The 23,054-nt window shown below is 37.3% G+C and overlaps 1 protein-coding gene across 4 annotated transcripts in view; it reads right to left on the minus strand.

The window, feature by feature from the left end:
- Ube2d2 (ubiquitin conjugating enzyme E2 D2) overlaps window positions 1-23,054 on the minus strand; it is a 54,797-nt gene that overhangs the window by 14,584 nt on the left and 17,159 nt on the right. For 3 of the 4 annotated variants that reach the window (XM_046460323.2, XM_058584290.1, XM_058584291.1), the window contains 3 exons: window positions 2,912-2,975; window positions 240-271; window positions 82-159 (listed from right to left, as the gene is read on the minus strand). In XM_046460323.2, the coding sequence (XP_046316279.1) occupies window positions 82-159; window positions 240-271; window positions 2,912-2,975 (174 nt within the window). Of the gene's footprint in view, window positions 1-81; window positions 160-239; window positions 272-2,911; window positions 2,976-20,868; window positions 20,941-23,054 lie in introns of those variants that run through there. The other variant, XM_046460324.2, reaches the window with a different exon arrangement.

Below are 23,054 nucleotides of genomic sequence, written 5' to 3' on the forward strand. Positions count from 1 at the left end.
ATAGAAAAAGGAAAATTTTTGTAAATTTGTTTAATAGTATCACACAGAGCACATTAAAAATAATTATCATATCCCAATTACCTTAGGTGGTTTGAAGGGATAATCTGTTGGGAAATGAATTGTCAAGAAAAATACTCCACCCTGATAGGGACTGTCATTCTGTTAATGATAAAGAAAAGTGGAATTAAAAGGAATAAATTACATAAACTATTTATTCTGAAATTAATCTCAATACTTACTGGCCCCATTATTGTAGCTTGCCAATGGAACACTGAAAAAGAACAAGAAAAAAATCACCATGTATCAATCTCCACATTGTACCTTATCAAGTAAGTCATCATTCCCCATCTAATCCATATTCATGTATAATCCATTCATCCTTCCTTTGTTTTCTTTCTTTCTCCCCTAACCCCTTCCTTCTTTCCTTCTGTACCAGGGATCAAATCCAGGGGTGCTCGGGCTGGGGATGTGGCTCAAGCGGTAGCGCGCTCGCCTGGCATGCGTGCGGCCCGGGTTCGATACTCAGCACCACATACCAACAAAGATGTTGTGTCCGCCGAGAACTAAAAATAAATAAATTAAAAAAAAAAAAAAATCCAGGGGTGCTTAATCACTGAGCTACATCCCCAGCCCTTTTTATTTTGAGATAAGATCTGGCTAGGTTATTTGGACTGGCCTAGAACTTATGATCCTCCTGCCTCAGCCTACTGGAGAGCTGGGATTAAAGGTTATATGCCACTGAGCCTGGCTAAGCCACTTTTTCAAATGAATGAAAAGAGCACACCATTGCAGGTATGTCATATGATATGGCAGAACGGCAAAAACTGGAATAAAAAATACTGAGAATGACTGCTAGGCATGGTGGTGCATGCCTACAATCCCAGTGGCTCATGAGGCTAAGGCAGAAGGATTGAAAGTTCAAAGTTGGCCTCAGCAATCTAACAAGGCCCTATTCAATCAATCCCTGGTACCAAAACAAAAGAAAAACAAAAACAAAAAAAGAGAGAAGAATGTATCAACTTCAGAAATCTCTATGAGGCTCTTATTACTTTTTTCTAAGCTACTTTAAAATCTCTGACCTACTCCCTAGCCAGTTGTACTTAAATCATCTTGTATTGTTAAAGTGTGTGGTCTGCCCTGCTTGGTATTAAACACAGTAATTATTAATGCTGGACAGGTCAAAAATTAATAATGTAAATGAGATTTTCCACACATGTACATATTTAGTCTCATAATTTATTTTATTTATCTTTTTTATTTATTTTTATGTGCTGCTCAGGATTGAACCCAATGCCTCACATGTGTGAGACAAGCACTCTACCAAGCTATAACCCTAGCCCCAGTCTCATAATTTATTTTATTTATTTATTTTTAAGTATTTTATTTTTATAGTTGGACACAATACCTTTATTTTATTTCTTTATTTTTATGTGGTGCTGAGGATCGAACCCAGGGCCTCACACGTGCGTGCTAGGCGAGCGCTCTACAGCTGAGTCATAACCCCATACCCTCTCATAATTTGTAATTTATAATATCAGTTTTATCTTTAAAATAATCCTCATACTTAGTGATGCCCTAAGCAACTCCCTGGTACCAAAATCATCATTGTCATCATCATTATTTTCCTTTATAGTAAGGAAAGAGAAAAAAAAAATCAGAAAAAAAAAAAACATTCTTAATAAAATCAAGGAACTGGGGTAAATAGTTCAGCAATAGAGCGCTTGCCTGGCATATGTGAGGCACTAGGTTTGATCCCTAGCATCAGAGAAGACAAGATATTCTCATACTCATTTCTGTTTTTTTTTTTTTTTAATATTTATTTATTTTTTAGTTTTCGGTGGACACAACATCTTTGTATGTGGTGCTGAGGATCGAACCTGGGCCCCACGCATGCCAGGCGAGCGCGCTACTGCTTGAGCCACATCTCCAGCCCCAGTTTTTTTTTGTTGTTGTTGTTACTATTTTATTTTGGTACCAGGGACAGAATCCAGGGCACAACCACTGAGACACAATCCCTGCCAAGTTTTTTTAGGTGCCAAGTTCCTTAGGGTCTTTCTCTTTTTAAAAAAAATGTATACAATTTTCTTATACAAATGTTTCTGCCAATCACAATCATTTTTTAAATTGATAAACATTACCAATTTTTTGTGGATTTGTCTGATGTTACAAAACAGAGTCATTCAAATATCCTCCCTTCAAACAAAATTAGAAGATATAGGGGGAAAAGCTACATTGAATCATATTAGAAAAAAAAGGGAAATTATTACTCAACCTATATGGTAAGATCATTTAATAAATTATTTTAGATAGTAGTAAGCATGTAATTTAGACATTAAAAATATATTAGGAAAACCTGGCAAGGTGGTGAGCACCTGTAATCCCAGCAATTTGGAAGGCTGAGGTGAAAGAATCACAAATTCAAGGTCAGCATCAGCCACTTAGAGAAGTCCTAAGTAATGTGGTGAGACCCCTTCTAGAAATAAAAAATAAAAAGGGCTGGAGATGTGGCCAAGCACTTTAAGTGTTCCTGGGTTCAATTCTCCATACCAGAAAAAAAAAAAAAAGACTGTGGTAGGTAAAGCACTCTTGAGTTTCATCCCTGGTCCCAAAAAATAAATAAACAACTAGATGTAATTAATTAACTATTTTACCCCACAAAAATACACAGAAGGAATGAAGGAGGGGAGAGGAATAAACCAGAACAATGAAGATAATGCCTAGCACAGGGGGTTCAAAATATAATAGAAAATGACTGAATGGCTTCTTTCATTGGAAACTAAAAGTATACACTCCCTCCTTTCCTTAGCAAACTATCTCTTAAAACAAGATAACTTTAAGAGATTGTATAATACAGAGCTCCCCAGAGGCAGTGTTATGCTGTTTTACTCCATAATTCCTTTTAAATACTTACTATCATCTCCAACAGGACCTGCAGAACACTGTGCTGGAGGGTCCCTTGCCAGGTCATTTAATTCCTTAAGGAAAAAAAAAAGAAAAGAAATGTATTCAACATAAATGTAACTACATCGTGACTAAATTTTCATTGTTACCAATATTCTGTCCTACTTACTGTTGAAGCTCTTAAGGATCATTCCTTCAAATGAGGATTAGATAGTGAATTTTAAATTGAAGTTACTTTGGACTCTTAAATGCAACTGTATGCTTTTAAAAGTGAGAGGGTATACCTCAGAGGTAAGGATGCTTGCCTAGCAAGCCTAGACACCTGGGTTCAACCCCTATCACTGAAAAAATAGAACAGTTTTAAAGTGTGGCATTTTTGCTTTGTTTAGAATTTAGTAGGTAAATATAGAACTAAGAGCTGGGCAAAGAGCTACATGCCTGTATTCACAGCAACTCTGAAGGCTGAGGCAGGAAGACTGAAAATCTGAGGCCATTCTGTCTCAAAGTAAAAAAATAAAAAGGCCTGGGGGGTAAGTTCAGTGCCCTTGGGTTCAAAATAAATAAATAGATTAGATTAGATTAGATTAGATAGATAGATAGATAGATAGATAGGGGGTTGAGCTTGACATGGTGGCACATACTTGTAATCCCAGCTACTCTGGAGGCTGAGGCTGAAGGATCTCAAGAATAGCCTCAGCAAGTCTGCAAGACCCTATCTCAAAAATGTGAAAAATAAATAAAAGGACTGGGGATGTAGCTCAGTAGTAAAGTGCTCCCAGATTCAACCTCCAGAACTGCCCCCACCAAAAAAAAGAGGACTGACTGAAGTAATAAAACCCATCATAGCTGGGCGGTGCAGTGGTGCATGCCTATAATCCCAAGGGCTTAGGAAGCTAAGGCATAAGGTTCTCAAGTTCAAAGCTAGCCTCAGCAAAACCAAGGTGCCAAACAACTCAGTGAGACCCTATCTCTATATAAAATACAAAATAGGGCTGGGGGTGTGGTTCAGTGGTCACATGCCCCTGAATTCAATCCCTGGTCCATCTGTCCCCACTACATACACACACACACACACACACACACACCCCACCATAAAGCTTTATAGACTGATCTACTTAAGTAATGTTCTACAATCAGATGTAGCTCTTTAGCTGTTTTTGTTGTTTTAGTTTTTGGTATTGGGGATTGAACCCATAGGCACTTTACCAGTGAGCAACAACCCTTTTGATTTTTTAATTTTTAATTTCTAATTTTGAGACAGGGTCTTACTAAGTTGCTTAGGGACTTGCTAAAATGCTGAGGTTGGCCTCAAACTTCTGATCCTCCTGCCTCAGTATTCTAAGTGGCTAGGATTACAGATATGCACCTGGGTGCCCTTACTTCCTAGCTAAACTTGAGAACAGTTAACAGTGGGTATGCCTGAATAATTATAAGGCAGAAAATCATACTATTTTCCCTTGGCTTGGTTTTTTTCTTTTGTAATACCAGAATTGAACCCAGAGCAGACACATGCTAAGCAACTCCTACCACTGAACCACATTCCCAGCCCTTTATTTATTTGTTTGTTTGTTTATTTATTGTGTGTGTGTATGTGTAGTATTGGGGACTGAACCCAGGGCCTTGCTAGACACTGTATACTTTCAGTACCCTTTGTTTTGGTTTCTGATTAAAACAAGTTCTGAAGAAAAACTAGTTTTAGAGTATACTTTACAAGAACAGCAGCAAAATCTAATATTTTTGAATGCTATAAACTATTTATAGACTTACCAATGTTTTATAAAAGTATGGTTTTAGTACTCCAAATATTATATACTAATTTGCAACATTTTTTTTTTTCTGGTTTTGGTGTTTGGTTTTGAACAGTTTGGTTTTTTGTACTGGGGATTGAACCTAGAGGCATTTTACCATTGAACCACAACCCCAGCTCTTTTTTTAAATTTTAAGACAGGGTCTCACTAAGTTGCTTAGGGCCTTGCTAAATTGCTGGGGCTGGCTTTGAATTTGCCATCCTCCTGCAAATCCCAGGCCCCTAAATCACTGGGATTATAGGTGTACACCACAGCACCCAACACATATTTGTTTCTGAGAGTTGTCAGAGTTAAAGTTATTCAACCAGTCACTTTACTAAAACTATTATGCTCTTTACTCCTATGTGTAAACTTGGAGTACAAAGCGTAAGTGGAGACAAGTCTTGGAAAGAAAAAAAAAAAAGGTGCTGAGACTTGAGATCTAAAACATTTCCTGAAGTATTTCAGTTTTTAGATTTTGCTTCCCTACAGATTTTCCACCCATTTCAAGAAGAAATATAATTACTGTATAATTCCCATTCCCAAATATTCCTTCAATATAAGTCAGTATAACTAAGAACTATGGCTTGATTTAAGACACTGACTGCTATAGCAATAGGCTACTATTAAAATATAATTTGAATTTAACAAGCTATTCTGAAGTCTTGCCATGTTCATTAAATGGAATTTCATTTCTGATTTAGCCTTAATCTTTTGCTCCTTTCAAACTGATTTACCTTTTTTTAATGCCAAATGATATCAAGGTTTGACCTCAAGAACTAAGATTTATCTAAGCTGAATTTACAATCCATCAGTACATTTCTTGAGTCAGTATTATACAATCAATTTTAAAAAACTTACTCAAATGTCGGTTAATATACATTTAATACACTCATTGAACACTTCTTTGGTTCAAAGGCAGATATGCATGATGCTAAGTAAAAGAAGCCAGACAAAAAAAGCTTACATACTGTATGATTCCATTTATTTGACATTCTAGAAAAGATAAAACTATAATGACAGAAAGCACATCACGTCAGGCAAGGGGGCACACACCTGTAATCCCAGCAACTTGGGAGGCTGAAGCAGGAGGATCATTGAGTTCAAAGCCAGCCTTAGGGGCTGGAGATATAGCTCAATGGTAGACCACTTGCCTATCATGCACAAGGCCCTGGGTTCAATCCACAGCACGATGACCACCACCACCACCCAAAAAAAAAAAAAAAGCTTCAGCAATTTAGCGAGGCTCTAAGCAACTTGTGGCTCAGTAGTTAAGAGCCTCTGGAGTTGATCCCTAGTAACCCCCCACACAAACATAGATCAGTGTTTCCAGAAGTTGGAGATAAGAGTGAGAGTACTGGTTTCCCGCTAGGAAACTAAGAAATAAATGTTCTTCCCTACTCCAGAAAGAAGGGAACCAGGGAGGCCTTAAGGAACTTCACACTAAGATATGCAACAAACTTTAAGGAGGGTTCTTGGGATTGAACCAGGGGCTTCGCCAAACGACCAGCTGGACTGGCTGCTGGACTGGCTGAAAGTCGGGCTGACCTTGGGTACCACCGTCTTTCTGTGGTTCTATCTCATCAAACAACATGATGAAGATGTTTTAGAGTATAAAAGAAGAAATTTGGGGGGAGTAAACTTTGGAGATACTAATATAGTTTGTTCCATATAATGATTATTGAAGATCTTCTGGATTCACCAATCTATTGAGTTTCAAATGTCAGAGAAAGTTATATGTGAATGTGAAGTCAAAATTTGTGTTTTGCTTGATTAAATGAAAATACTTCTATGTTCTGCAAATAATACATATTATGAAAACATGTAAAAAAACGTGTAAGGTACATTATTAGAAATTCTTAAATACGGAAGACACAATCTTATAACAAGGTCAGTGGTATTTTAAAAAATTCATAAAAGGACTTGTTCTAGGGGCTGGGGTTGTGGCTCAGTGGTCGAGTGCTCACCTAGCATGCATAAGGCGCACTGGGTTCGATCCTCAGAACCACATAAATGTAAAATAAAGATATTGTGTCCACCTAAAACTAAAAAATAAATATAAAGAAAAAAAGAGTGAGTGTACTGAATACAAACGGACAGGAGGAAAATTTGGGGGTGATGGAAGTGTTCTGTATCATAATTTTGGAGAGTGAACAACTTACATATACTTATCAAAACTCAAACTGTATAATTAAAACTTTAACTTAAGGGGCTGAGGCTCAGCAGTTAGCACACTTGCCTGGCATGTGTAAGGCCCCGGATTCGATTCTCAGCACTGCATATAAATAAGTAAATAAAATAAAGGTCTATCAACAACTAAAAAATTTTAAAAAAAAATTTAGCTTAAAATTGTTGAACTCAACTTTGAGATACATATTACAAATGTAAAATTCAACATCTCGGAGCTGGGGTTGTGGCTCAGTGGCAGAGCGATCACCTAGCACACGTGAGGCACAGGGTTTGATCCTCAGCATCACATAAAAAATAAAATTTTGTGTTCACCTAAAACTCAAAAAAAAATTCAACATCTTGGGGCTGGGGTTGTGGCTCAGAGGTAGAGCGCTCATCTAGCATGTGTGAGGCATTGGGTTTGATCCTCAGCACCACATAAAAATAAAATAAAGGTATTGTGTCTACCTATAACTAAAAAATAAATATTTTAAAAAATTCAACATCTCAAAGTTGTTTATTTTTGTGGTACTGGGGATTGACTCCAGGGCCTTACATATACTAGGCAACTGTTCTGCCACTAATCTACATTTTCAGCCTTCAAGGTTGTTCACTTTTGCTGAGCACACCTATAATTCCAGCTCTTTAGGAGGCCAAGACTGAAGGACCTGAGGTTCAAAGCCAGCCTGGGCAACTTAGCCAGACCCTGTCTCAAAATAAAATAAAAAGCACTGGAGGTATAGCCCAGTGGTAGAGCATTCTAGGAAAACAACTTTTCTACAGAAAGAGCAATAGAGAAATAAAAGTATGTATAATTAGATTCTGGGAAAATGTAGGGGAAACCTGGGCATGGTGGCGCACGCCTGTAATCCCAGCGGTTTGGGAGGCTGTGACAGGAGGATTGCAAGTTCAAAGCCAGCCTCAGCAAAAGCAAGGCAGTGAGACCTGGTCTTTAAATAAAATACGAAATAGGGCTGGGGACGTGGCTCATGGTGGAGTGCCCCCGAGTTTAATCCCTGGTACCAAAAAACATTAAAAAATAAAAAATAAAGAAAAACATGGGGAAGTCAGTGAAGCCTGTCAGTTAAACTAGAAAATCCTCAAATTATAAAAAGATTCTACATTTTTAATTTCCTTGACAGCCTTTAAAAGTTAAAATAAGTATCATTTGGGGGAGCAAACTATGTATTTTAGCAAAAAATTTAAAAGAGTTCTTTGTCAGCAGGGCATGGCGATGTACACCTGAAATCCCAGCAGCTCAGGAGGCTGAGGCAGAAAGATCCCGAGTTCAGAGCCAGCTTCAGCAAAAGCGAGGTGCTAATAAACAACTCAGTGAGACCTTGTCTCTACATAAAATACAAAACAGGGCTGGGGATATGGCTCTGTGGTCGCATGCCCCCAAGTTCAATCCCCATACCAAAAAAAAAAAAATTGGTAAAGTACCCTTGGGTTTAATCTGCAGTATTGGGGGGAAAATTATTTCCCTATATTAATCTTGTATATAGGTATATGGTAGAACTAAGATCTTTAAATAAAGACTATGAACTATAAATAATTTTGCTTCTCTCAAACTATCCTAAGTGTTTTTGTCTTAGTTCAAACAGTCCTGAACCTATACCAACTGTTTTAATTATTTTCAAGTAAAGTTTAACTTTCAATGAAACTTTTACACTTTTCCTACTATCTTTTTTGGTTCAGGAATGTGATTTCTAATGCAGAAATAAGCAAGACTAGTAATAATCCCTTGTTATTCCTTAATACCCACTTCCCAAATAATTATTCCTTATTTATTTGTGTGTGTGTACGTGTGCACGCACATACGTATACAAACATTTTGCTGGGATTAAATTTTGGGCCTCACCCTAGGCACAAGGCCATTCCAGTGACTCAGGAGGCAGAGATAGGAGGATCAGAAGTTTGAGGCTGGCCTCAGGAAATTAGTGAGACCCTGTCTCAAAATAAAAAGTGGTAGTTCAGTGGTAGAGTGCCCCTGGGTCCAATCCCTAGTGTCTCTGTCTCTCACACACCACACACAACCAGGAAAGAAAGTTTCCTATATTTTTTAGAGGAAGGGATCCTGCAATCCTGCAAGGGATATGTAGATATCTTTTCATTTTATCTAAGTAGTAAAGCCATCTTGGGTAAAAATTAATGCCTCTTGCTTGCCCACCACCAAAAGACCAGGTCTCCCTATGTTACCCAAGCTGGCCTTGAATTCCTTGGAAGGGATCTTCCTGCTTCAGACTACCAAATAGCTGAGACTACAAGCATGCATCATCATGTCCAGCTTTTCTAGTTATTCCCCAATCTTAACCATCATGAAGCAACATAAATACAGCACAGAAAAGGTTTGTTTTGCTCTTTTGGTCCTCACCTTATAGTCTAGAATAAGAAGAACAAGATGTGAAACTAGGATGTTATAATTAGCTTGGTAGAAAACTGGTTTTAAAATGAAGTATTTTGGGGTGCTGAGCTACATCCCCAACCATTTTTATTTTATAGAGACAGTCTAAATTGCCCAGGTTGGCCTCCAACTTGCAGTCCTCCTGCCTCAGCATCCTGAATTGCTAGGATTACAGGTGTGTGCCACCATACTTGACTAAAGACAGGTTTTAACAGTTTTGAACACTGCTAACAAATCAAGTATTTTTGGTGGTTCTTTTTCATGATATGAAAAGACTTAAAGAGTTTATGATTCACAGGATTATAACCTCAAATTCAGAAGAGATAATCTATACCTATTCCCAAATTTTATAACAAAACAAAAACAAAAAGTATCTAACATAAGGGTAAGAATTTGGGTGTTTTATTATACCATGCTTCTTCAGTCTGGATCTAAAATATTCTAAATATGCACGGTCTAAAACATTAGAAATTCACAAGTTTTAAATGTTTTAAGAAACTGTTTGCCCAGGAAATTAAGCTAAATCTCATTTAGAATTACTGACCTGCCAAGAACTAGTAGTTCTCGAAACTGAGGTCCTGGGCACAACAACCTGGTCATCATAGGAAACTTATTAGAAATGCAAACTTTCCAGGCTCCATCCTACAACTACTGAGCAAAATAATCTTCAGCAATTTTTGCCATTCCTCCCCTTTGCCAAACCCAGGGGTGCTCTCTACCACTGAGCTACATCCCCAGCCCTTTTTATTTCTGAGACAGGGTCTTGCTAAATTACCTAGGTTAGCCTTGAATTTAATTTAACCTTAATTTAATTGTCTATTCCCAATTTATATGCCAATCTTATGTTTAAGTTAATATTTGAAAACAACTGCTAGCATATTTTAAATTACCATATGATATTAAATGTATATAATACTGTTAAGGAATAAAGTAACAGCTTGGAAGATACAAGCAATTCACATTTATCTGAGTTTGACAGAGAAATACGATTTTTGATAATATCAAATTATCCGGAGCCAACAGACTTAACCCCTTGGCACACTTAAATATTATTTCCTTTTTCTCTCTTAATAATGCTACTTTTTAGTGACAAATTGATGGAAAAGGATCTTTATGAATCTTTCTCTGAAATGACTATAAGAAGTGATACCCTTATCAGAAATAAGCCTATTCTTCCTTAAATAAATAATCCAAGTAAATCTTAAATACAGAAAATAAGCAACCTGAACCTACCACCCAGCTTTGTACAGTCTTTTTTTGAGAGGGGGGGGTGTACCAGGGATTGAACCCATTGAACCACATCCCCAGCCCTCAGCTTTGCCCAATCTTAATACTGCCACATTAACTCTGAATCTTTACAAAGTTCCCCATGTATACCATTCCATAAGTAATGATTAACCTAAATATAGTGTTTTTTATTCCCATGCAATCTTTTATACTTTTCTCTGTGTCCATAAACAATATAGCACTGTTTTCATATTCATTTATTTATTTTGCAATACTGAGGATTGAATCAGTGGCACTCAACCACTGAGTTATGTCCCCAGCCCTTTTTATTTCTTTTTTTTTTTAATTTTTAAACAAGGTCTCACTAAGTTCTGAGGTTGGCCTTGAATGTGCCATCCTTTTGCCTCAGCCTCCCAAATACAAGCCTACATCACTGCACATACAATTTTTAAATTTATATTTAGAAAGCCTTACATGGTTACATATATTTTCATACTTTGTTTTCCCCCTCAAAATATTGAGATATTTTCCCATGAAAATACACAGTAGACCTTGTTTATCCTTTTTTCATTGCTGTTTATTCTGCTACTCACAACAATAAAACCTTTCTTTAGTTTATGGATATTTACAGTTTATTTCCTATTTTTCACTATTAAAATGCTTTACTAAATATTCTCTTTTATTCATGAGTTTCTCAAGGTAAACACTAAGTAGAAAGAACTTCATCTTTTAAAATTACATTTCTAATTCTATAGCTATTGGTTTACAAAACAAATTATTTGCTATTTATCTCACTGAAATGTTTCCATTATTAAAGAGGAATTTGCTCTAAAACAGATCTTTCTTTCCCCCTCCTTTGTTGTACTGGGAATTGAACTCAGAGGTGCTATACCTGAAGGCGCTATATTCCCAGCCCTTATTATTGAGACAAGGTACTGCTAAATTGCCCAGGCTGGCCTTGAAGTTAGGATCCTCCTCTCTGGGATTACAGATATGCCCCCAATGCCCAGCTGGCTCTTATTTTCTCTCTTCCTTCCCTTTTTTGTTGTGTGTGTATGTGTGTTTCTGAGGACTGAACCCAGGGGTGGTTTTCCATTGAACTACATTCTAGCTCTTTTTTTTTTTTTTTTTTAAAGAGAGAAAGAATTTTTTTAATATTTATTTTTCAATTCTCGGCAGACACAACATCTTTGTTGGTATGTGGTGCTGAGGATCGAACCCGGGCCGCACGCATGCCGGGCGAGCGCGCTACCGCTTGAGCCACATCCCCAGCCCAACATTCTAGCTCTTTTAACAAATTACTTACTAAATTTATGAAAAATTCTAAATGAGATCAGCCTCAGCAACTTAGCAAGACCCTGTCTCAAAATAAAAAAAGTACGAAGGGCTGGGGTTGTAGCTCAGTCGTTGAGCTACAAAAGAACCAGTACAAAATAAATAAATAAATAAAATAAAACCTGTTCTCAGGCTGGGATTAAGGCTCAGTGGTAGAGAGCTTGCCAGCATGTGTAAGGCCCTAGGTTTGATCCTCAGCACCACATAAAGATAAATAAAGGTATTGTGTCCATCTACAACCAAATTTTATATATATATATATATATATATATATACATACATATTATATATATATATGAGAAAAAAAACCTAATAAATGAATAGTTCTACAAGAATACCACAGAGATTTTTATGTTGCAAATAATGAAAATTTAAGCAGTCCGTGTGAAAGCATGAAAATGAAACTAAGGACTAGGCATGGAGGCACATGCCTGTGATCCCAGTAATTGGTGAAGATGGGGCAGGAGGATCACTGGTTTTATTTTGAGACCCTGTCTCAAAATAAAAATTCTACCATGGAGCTCAGTGGTAAAGCACTCCGGGTTCGATCCTCAATTCAAATATAAATAAATAGCTTCCTTATATTCTTGCTTATAATCACTAGGGGTAATATGCAGAATTCAGGTTTTCTAAATGCTAATATACTTCAATATTTTTCATTATATGCTCGACATAACTTAAAGCAAATCAGTCAAACAGTCCACATCAGAGTTCTCATATCTATAAAATAAGGCCACTTTCTCAGTAGCAAACACTGGTAAGTCTCTACTACTCAGGAAGCTGAGGTGGGAGGGTCACAAGTTCCAGACCACCCAAATAAAACCTGGACTGAGGGGCGGAGAGTTAGACTGAAAAGGAAATTTACACAGCATGGTTTATTTATAGGTCTTTAAGGGTCAAAGAAATTTGGAAAATGTTGTAATCTACATTCTTACACATTAGAATATTCAAGGTTCTAAAAAGGTTCTGCATATAGAAAACAGTTAGAACACAAAAGCAGCCTTTACTTCTTTCTTCCTTCTCCCCCTCAAGATTTGATTCTCACAAAATACATAATGTCTGAAATAAGTTTGAAAGAACCAAGAAAAATACTTTTATCCCAGACAAGAAATGTTACAGTTTCACGAATAAGTCTTTCAACATGACAGAGAAATCTGCACAATACAGCTAAACTGTCCAATAGTTATTCCTCATCTTCATTTTAGATCTATCCAAAAAACTACTTTGAAGTGTTTTAAGCAAATGTTTAAAGTAAGAAAAAGTTCAAGTTTAGCAGTTTTTCAGATATGGTTAATACAACATAATTACTTTTTTCCATTAAGTTTCATCCACAGCCCCTTTTAAAATTCTGAGACAGGATCTTGCTAAATTGCCAAGGCTGGCCTACAATTTAGGATTCTCCTGCCTCAGCTCCCAATTTTGCTGGGATTACAAGAGTGTACACACCCATTATAAATTCTTCTTTATTTTTTTAAGTCTTCACATTTTCTTAAACTTTATTTTGTTTATTTAATTTGTTTACATGGTGCTGAGAATCGAAACCAGTGCGTCACACATGCTAGGCAAGCACTCTACCATTAAGCCACAACCCCAGCCCAATCATCATAAATTCTTTCCAAGGCAGATTACATGTATTATCTATGAATTTTCAGAGACTGGTTTTATTTTTATGTACTTATATTTATTTATAGGCAGTAGTGAAGATTTAACCCAAAAGATTTTTATCTCTAACTAAATCACCAATCCCCTGAAAATTGTTTTTTTACACTCACCCCTGACCTCAAGTATAAAACTAGGTCTACACATCAGAAGGTAAGGGAGAGCAATATGGAATCAGGAAGTCAGAGAATAATGAATATCACTTTGGCAAGCAGGAAAAATCTACCTTGAGAAAAGAAGTTTTAAAAAGTCAGTGAAGCTCCTATAGTCCTAGCTACTAAGGAGGCTGAAGCAAGAGAACAACTGAGTCTAGGAATTCTGAGATCAAGTCAGTGAGTTCAGACTTGTAAGATATTTCTCCCAAATAAATGACAGCTGACTTGATAAGACATCTGAATTTGCTTACCATGTTCTTGTTTGGTTTTGGTACTAAACCAAGAACACTTTATCCCAGTACTTTCTTTTTTAATTTTTTCTTTAAGTTGTAGGTAGACAATACTTTTACTTTATTTTTAATGTATTGCTGAGGATTGAACCCAGTGCCTCACATGTGAGGGGCAAGCACTGTACCACTGAGCTACAATCCTAGCCCCATATCCCAGTACTTTTTATTTATTTTTATTTTCTATTTTGAAACAGGTTCTCACTAAGTTGTGGAGGCTGTTCTTGGATTTGCAATTCTGAGCCACTGGGATTACAGACATACACCACCACACCCAGCAAATTTGCTTACCATTGTTTAAAGTCTCACAATGGAGAAATCTATATAAAACTGACAATGCACAACTGACCCAGTATGAAACAGATTTAAAGAAAAATATATTAAGCTACACCCAGATCTCTCCCAAAGACCCCAGTACTGGGGATCAAACCCAGGCCCCTGTGCATGCTAGGCAAGTGTTCTATCACTGAATTGCACCCCAAGTCACCCCTGGCCCAGATCATTTTTATCTAAATCCACAATAGCACATTTGTGATTTTAAAATACAGCACTAAACATTTCCAATTATAAAGATAGTGTTCATATATATGTGAACACGTTCTTAACTTTTTAGACCCCATAAATCACCTTCCTTTTCAAAGCTGCTACTTTATTCATTAACAGTATTATATACATTTAATATCATATATGGTACTCTACAGTTGTACTTCATGTTCAATTAACTATCAAAAGTTCACTTCTATATTCTCACCCTCTATTCCTTGAATGTTTAAATTATAAACTCTTTAAAGTGAGAGATAAGATACGTCACATTCTTCAGTACATTTCTCAAAGAGTGGAAAGAGAATAAGAAGCACTTAAATACCTAAATGAAAGGATTCTTAGCACAGTACCAAGCAGAATTGATACAACAAAAAGAATGATAAAGAGGAGCTGGAGCTCCGTGGTAGAGTACTTGCCTGGCATGTGTGAGGCACTGGGTTCAATTCTCAGCACCGTATATAAATAAACAAAATAAAGGTCAACTGAAAACTAAAAAATATTTTTTAAAAAAGGACAATAAAACATAAAACCAGGATTGCAGAATATAGCTCAGTTGGCAAAGTGCTTGCCTCATAAGCACAAAGCTCTGGGTTCAATTCCAGCACCACCAAAAAAACAAAACACATAAAAAACATTTCCAAAGGCCATGTGCAAAGCTGCATATGCAGTCTGTAATTACAGCTACTAGGGAGGCTAAGGCAGGAGAAGCACAAGTTCAAGGCCAGCATGAGCAATTTAGCCAGATCTATCTCTAAAAAATATAAAGGGGTGGGGATATATAGCTCAGTGGTAACAGTAAAGTGTTCCTGGGTTCAATCTCCAGTATGACAGTGGGGGTGGGACAATGTGAGGGGTATACTTCCAAGGACAAGTCCAATTTGCTCAGCCTAATCACCTATAGTGCCAGAAAACAAAGTCTATAGTGACATACAGAATACATTAAGATTTATTTATTGAACCTGAATGGAAAAGGCATTTGGGGCTAAGACCAGAAAAAAAACCAGGGGCAGTGCTACAAGTTTATAATCCCAGGCTGAGAATCCCTGACTGCCAAATTCTAGGCCAACCAACCTCAGCAACTTGGCAAGACCTGTCTCCAAAAAAAAAAAGGTTTGGAAATGTAGCTCAGTGGCAAAGTATCCCTGGGTTCAATCGCCAGTTCCAAAAAAAAAAGGGGGGGACTGGAAAACACTAGAGAGAACACTAAATTTCTCCCTTTGAGCAGAAACCATTTAGATGGAAATGTTCTGCTATAATTAATGACAACATCTTCTTTTCATAATTTGTTTTAGTCTTTTTTTTTTTTTGGAGGGAGGGGAGTTCTAGGGCATGAACCCAGAGGTGCTTTACTATTGAGACCCATCTCCAAACCTTTTTATTTTTATTTTTTTAAAGAGAGAGAGAGAGAGAGAGAATTTTAATTTTTTTTTTTTTTTTAGTTTTCAGCGGACACAACATCTTTTTTTTTTTTTAATTTGTATGTAGTGCTGAGGATCAAACCCGGGCCGCACACATGCCAGGCAAGCGCACTACCGCTTGAGCCACATCCCCAGCCCCTAAACCTTTTTATTTTAAGACTAGATCTCATAGCTGGGCACAGTGGTGCACACCTGTAAACCCAGCAATTTGAGAGACTGAGGCAGGAGGACTGCAAATTCAAGGCCAGTCTCTGCAATTTAACAAGGCCCTAAGCTACTTATCAAGACTGTCTCAAAATAAAAAAGGCTGGGGAAGTGGCTCAGTGGTAAAGTACCCCTGGGTTCAATCTGCAGTATCAACTTAAAAAAGACAGGGTCTCACTAAATTGCTTGGGGCCTCACCAAATTGCTGAGGCTGGCCTTGAATTTTCGATCCAATTGCTTCAGCCTCCCAAGTCACTGGGATTACAGTGCCACCCAGCTACTTATTTCTTTTGAGGTCTCATTATGTCACTCAGCTTATCTAAATTTCTGGCTCAAGTGATCCTTCCAGCTCAGCCTCCAAAGTAGCTGAGACACTGGCAATTATCACCATGCCTACTTTCCTCTGTTCATTATGAGGATTCAAGAACTTTTCCTAGGGCTGGGGGTGTAGCTTGGTGGCACAGCATATGCTTACCATGTATAAGGCCCCGGGTTTGATCCCCAACACCAATAAATAAATAAGTAAATAGACAAATAAATAAATCTTCCCTAGGCTTTATTTCACTTATTTGAATTCATAATTCAAAACTTTTTTCATTTATTAAAATTGACAAAAATCATATGCATCATTTACAAAATTATGTAAATATGTATACAATGTTGAATATAGCAATATTCAGCTAAAACACACACACAAATCTAACATACTTACGTTTTTGCAGCTAAGTTTTTTTGTGCTTATAAACACTCTCCTAGGGGCTGGTGTGGTGGCTCAGAGGCAGACTACTTGCCTAACACATGTGAAGCACTGGGTTTGATCCTTAGCACCACAAAAAAATAAAGGTATGTGTCCATTTACAACTAAAAAATATTTTTAAAAACACTCTCCTAGCAATTTTGAATATGTTGTTATTAATTATAGTTACCAGGTTGCACAATAGATCTCTTATTTATTCCCATCTAACCGAAACTGTATCCTTTGACCAACATTTCCCTAATCCTCAAACCCTGCTCAGGTAACCACCATTCTACTTGTAAGAGTTTGACTTTGATTCCACATAAAAGAGAGATAACATGATCATGTCTTTTTAGTGCATGGCTTATTTCACTTAACAATAATGTCCTCCAGATTCATCTACATTATTACAAAAAGGTTGTCCTTCTATTTAAGGCTTAATAACATCCCATTGTGTATAATACTTTTTCTTAATTCATTCATGTTTGGTTTGTGGAGGTTTTTTGTGGTACTTGGGGATTGAACCCAGAGCCTTGTACATGTTAATAAGCAAGTGCTCTACCACTGAGCTACATCCCCACCCCAATTCACTGGCTTTTTAATTTCATCACTTTAGAACTCCAGGAACATACTGCCTGGAATACTCTTTCTCTATCCCTACACCTCCTCCAGATACCTTTGGGTTATATGTACACGTCGCCCTTAGGCATTCTCTGAAATTCCTTACCCCCATTTTTCTTTCTTTCTTTTTCCTTTAACTGCAGTTGAACCCAGGGGTGCTCTACATCCCCAAACCTTTTTATTTTTTGAGACAGGGTCTCACTAAGTTGCTTAGGGACTTGCTAAATTGCCAAGGTCACTTGCCATCCTCCTGCCTCAGCCTCCTGAGTTGATGGGATGACAGGCATGTGCCACTGCATCTGGCCCATTTTTCATTAATTTCTCCTTAAATACTACAAAGAAGCAGAAGATACTCTTCCGACTTAGCATAGTTCATATTTCTGTTTTTGTTGGTACTGGGGATTAAATCCAAGGCCTTGGGCAAATTAGGCAAGCATTCTATCACTGAGCTACATACATACTTTTTATTGAGACAGGGAATCAGAGGTTGCCCAGGTTGGCCTCTGAGCTTTGTGTACTATTTAATGTCTCATGACCCAGTACCAAACAGGAACCTAACTTTAAAGCGACAGAATAATAGGGAACTCATAATAGAAGTAAGATGGCAATCTGATTCTCATCATACCCTGTAAAACTATGCCCCTCTCCCAAAGAACCTATGTGAACTATTTTTGTTAAGCAGCATATGGGTACTTAAGTGGTGTGATGTGCTGAAATATATAAAACTGTCAGAACTGTAAATCCTTGAAACAAAAAGTAATACTTCTCATGGACTTTCATCTTCATTCCTCCACAGTAAAGCCAGTAGTTTTCATTTCACAAATTTTCAATGACTATCAAGAGTTTCAAAGGATGGAACTGCTGGGCACAGTGGCACACATCTGTAATCCCAGCAACTCTGAAGGTAGGCCCTCAGCAATTGAGACCCTGTCTCCAAAGAAAAAATACAAAGGGCTGGGGATGTAGTTCATGGTAAAGTACCCCTACATTCAATCCCAGTTATCAAATAAATAAATAAATACGTAATAAGAAATCTGACTATGGTTACATCATTCTTCCCACATATTGACAAACTGTATGGTACATGACGGGTAAAACAATAGTCAAGTAAGCTGTTAAACTGTACAATGGTAAACCAAGCACAGTGTACATTCCTGTCACCCCACTTGAGGCTAAGGCAGGAGAACCACAAGTTCTAGGCCAGCCCAGGAAACTTAGCAAGACACTGTCTCAAAAAATAAGGGGTTGGGATGAAACTCAGTGGTAAAGGGCCTGTGGGTTCAATTGCCAGTATCAATCACTAGAAGACTCATTGTATATCTGCAAAATTGTCTCACATAATGAATCAAAGGCACAAGAGTTTGTAATCCCAAGTATTTGACAGGCTAGGGGGCAGGATAATTGCAAATTCAAGTCCAGCCTGTGCAATTTAGCAAGACCCTATCTCAAAATAAGAAAATGGAGTAGGGGACATGGCTCATGGTAGAGCACTTGCCCAGCACACACAAGACCCTGGGTTCAATCTCTAGCACTGAAAAAGAACAAAACAAAACACCAACTAACAGAAAGAGGTCTTATCTCTCCCTGGAACATTTCAGTCTCCAAAACTAGACATTATTAACAAATGTGACTTGGTACATATGAAATAATGTTTTTAAAAATTATATTGTATGTAAGCTTAAAGATAGGAGTCCTTTGTCTACATTAAAAGCACCTGAGATAGTATCTAATCACCTTTCTTCTATACAGGAACAGAAGCAGTTAGTACAATCTTGGGGGATAGAGTACTTAGACAATAAGAAAATAGAACAGTTTGTTTTCCTGTGATGATGAAAATTCACACCCTGAAAGTACTGTCATGCTATCTGCAAGTGAAAGTGGAAGAGGCCAAACAGGAAATTCAAGTCTATAGCTAGGCTAGAGTACCAACCAGCATTGCCTGTTTCAAGAAAACATTTAGAAACCTCAGCTCTAGTAAGCAGTTTAATAAGGTGGGGAAAAAAATACTAGGTCAATTTCTTTCATTAAATACAAAAATGGCATGCACAAACTTTTCATAGTATATTAATATTTTTTTTAAATTTACTTTTTGTGGTATTAATGATTAAACCCAGAACATTTTAGCACTAAGTCACATCCCTAGTCCTTTTTATTTTCTATTTTGAGACAGGGTCTCACTAAGTTGCTGAGGCTGACCTAGAACTTGGGATTCTCCCGCCTCAGCTCAAGTTGTTTGTTTTATAGGCATGTGCCACCACGCTTGGAAATCATTTATTTTTATAGTACAATGAAGGACAGTCAGGTGCTCCAGTTCTGGAAAAGGTTATTCTACAAATAACAACTTACATAGCCAGTTAAAAACAAACAACACAAAACCATTTAACTGAAAAAGAGTTTCTGTGATCATAAGTATGCCACCATGACCAGCTAAATTTACTTTTTGACATAAAAATTGTATATATTTGAGTACCATGTGATGCTTCAATACATATTTATATTGTGTGATGTCCAAGACAGAGTAAACATATCTATCTTCTCAAACATTATTTCTATGTAGTAAGTAGTTTACAATATGATAGATATGATTAAGTTTTAGAGGATATTTAACTCATACAATCATTACAGTGGTGCTACTTGAGGATTCCAAGAGCATTTTTGAGATCAATACAGAGGAGGCAGAAAGTAAAGAAGTTAAAATACTAGAAGTATAAAAATATTATGAATGAAGTCCTTCCCCCTAAAAACACAATCTAGTTAGTCTCAAGTTTCTTAACAAGTGTGTGCTATCAAGCCTATGACTCTTAAGTGAAAGTTTCAAAAGAAAAAGGCTGTAAAAGCATGAAATTCATCTGTTATTTAATTCGTTTACCTTTCTAACTTCTTTCCCTTAGTCTCTTAGCACTAGGCTAAACAAAGCAAATTTGGAAGTTATTCTGACAGGACGCACCCCTCCCTCAAACTAGATAACTTCTCAAAACAATCACATTTTTCCCCTTCCATCTCCTTCTCTATTCCCGCCCACTATTCCCAAACAAATCTTGAGAAAAGAAGTTTTGTTGGATAAACATTTAGAAAAACATGTAATTTAGGGCTAGAAATGTAGGAATGCAGCTCAGTGGAAGAGCACTCCCAGAGCATGTGTAAAGCCCTAGGTTCAATCCCAGCACCACAAAAAAATATTTAATTGTAGATGGACACGATACCTTTATTTTTATGTGGTTCTGAGGACCAAACCCAGTACCTCACATGTGCGAGTCAAGTTCTCTACCACTGAGTCATAATGCCAGGCCTCAACTAGCTCATTTTTAATGACTCCATAGCAGCAAAAATTACATTAAAAAATAAATTTATGGCACATGAACCTTATCCAATAATTATGTTAAGAAAGCATTAAATATCTTGCCGGGCACAGTGGCACACACCTGTAATCCCAGCAGCTTGGGAAGCTGAGACAGGAGAATCAGCCTCAGCAACGGTGAGGTGGCTAAGCAACTTAGTGAGGCCCTGTGTCTAAATAAAATACAAAATAGGGTTAGGGATGTGGTTCAGTGGTTGAGTACCTCTAAGTTCAATCCTCAGTACCTCACCCCCGAAAAATAAACAAATAAAAATAAAACATTAAATATGTCCTGAAACACATAATCTTCAAAGATGGCTACAAACAATTTCTTCCCTTGTTATAAGCAGGGCCATTTCTCTTATCAGTAAATAGAGTCTACATCTCCTCCCTCTGAACCCAGGAACACGTTTTGTTTAACCAATCAAATGTAGCAAACATGAAATTACAATTACAGGTCCAGTATTTAGAACTTTACCAATTTTTTTCTTTTGCTCGATTACACATTTGATACAAAAATTATTGTCCATATTTTCAGATAACTACTGTGCACTTTTTAAAAATCCTCATCACACCAGGCATGGTGGATGGATGCCTTTGATCCCAGCATCTCGGGAAGCTGAGGCAGGAGAATGGCAAATTCAAAGCCAGTCTCAGCAACTTATTGAGGCCCTTTAGTGAGACCTTGCCCTGTCTCAAAATAAAAAATAAAAAGGGCTGGGGTGGTGACTCAATGGTTGAGTGCTCCTGGGTTTTTCTTTGGTACCAAATTACTAAATAAATAAATAATAAAAAGTCTTATCTTGGTGTTTCTCAATCTTAGCACTACTGACATTTTGGGGCCAGATAATTCTTTGTTGTTCTTTCTATGTACTGTAGAATAGTTAGCAATTTCCCTTATACAGCCATCCCTCAGTATTCACCACGGGCAGCAGTGAGGAGAGAGGACCAATCCCCAGGGATACTGAAATCTGATGCTCAAGTCCCTTATACAAAATAACATAGTACTTGCATATACAAAATATAACCTAGCACATCCAACCCTGTCACAAAATAAACTGGGTGGTGCACACCTGTAATTTCAGTGGCTTGAGAAGCTGAGGCAGGAGGATCAATGAGTTCAAAGCCAGCCTCAGCAACTTATTGAGGCCCTAAGCAACTTAACAAGACCCTGTCTCAAAATAAAACATTAAAAGGGCTGGGGATGTGGCTCTGAGGTTAAATAACCCTGGGTTCAATTTCCGGTACCAAAAAAAATGAAGATTAACTGGGAGCTGTGGTGCATACCTATAATTTGAACTGCTGAGGATGGTTACAAGTTCAAGGCCACCTGGGCAATTTAGTGACCCCATCTTAAAATTTTAAAAAGTTAAAAAAAAATGAAATTAAAACAAAAGGCTGCGGGCCGGGGTTGTGGCTCAGTAGTAGAGTACTTGCCTAGCATGTGTGAGGTACTGGGTTCAATCCCTGGTACCACATAAAAATAAACAAACAAAATAAAGGTATCATGTCCATCTTTAATAACAAAAAAAAAGGGCTGGGAAGGTGGTTCAGTAGTTGAGAGCCCCTGAGTTCAATGCCCAGAACCCCTAAAAAAAGTTTAAAAACAAACAAAAGGCTGGGGATGTAGCTCAGTGGCAAAGCACCCCTGGGTTCAATCCCCAATACCAGGAAAAATAAATAAAGCTGGGAATGTAGCCCAGCATGCATGAGGCCCTAGGTTCAAACCCCAGGTACTGCAAAAACAAACAAACAAAAAACACTTAAAACAATCCAACAAATGAAATTTTCTGAGAATGAAAAGACTTTAATTGAAAGGCTGGAAGATAAAATTGAGAAGACCTTCCAGAAAGTAGACAAAGACAAAGATGAAAATTACAAAGGGAGCATAGTAAGACTAGTGCAGATACTCTTCAAACTAAGCTATAGATTCTCAATGCAATCTCTATCAAAATTGCAACTATTTTTACAGGAAGTAAAAAAGCTGATGATAAAAATCATATGGAGTCAAGAGCAGTGGTGCACACCTGTAATCCCAGCAATTTGGGAAGCAGAGGTAGGAAGATCAGCCAGCCTCAGCAACTTAGCAAGGTCCTAAGTAATTTAGTAAGACCCTGTCTCAGAAAAAAACAAAAAAAGTTAAGTGCTGGAGCTGTCAGCTCAGTGATAAATTGTACCCGAGTTAAATCCCCAGTACCCAAAAAATAAATAAAATAAAATTCACATGGAAATACAAAGGGCTCAAAGAACAGAAACAATCTGGAAAAGAAT

Source organism: Marmota monax, unplaced genomic scaffold (genome assembly GCF_021218885.2).
Source record: "Marmota monax isolate L192 unplaced genomic scaffold, Marmota_monax_Labrador192_F-V1.1 WCK01_AAM20220418_F8-fsc00006, whole genome shotgun sequence".
NCBI classification, from domain to species: domain Eukaryota; kingdom Metazoa; phylum Chordata; class Mammalia; order Rodentia; family Sciuridae; genus Marmota; species Marmota monax.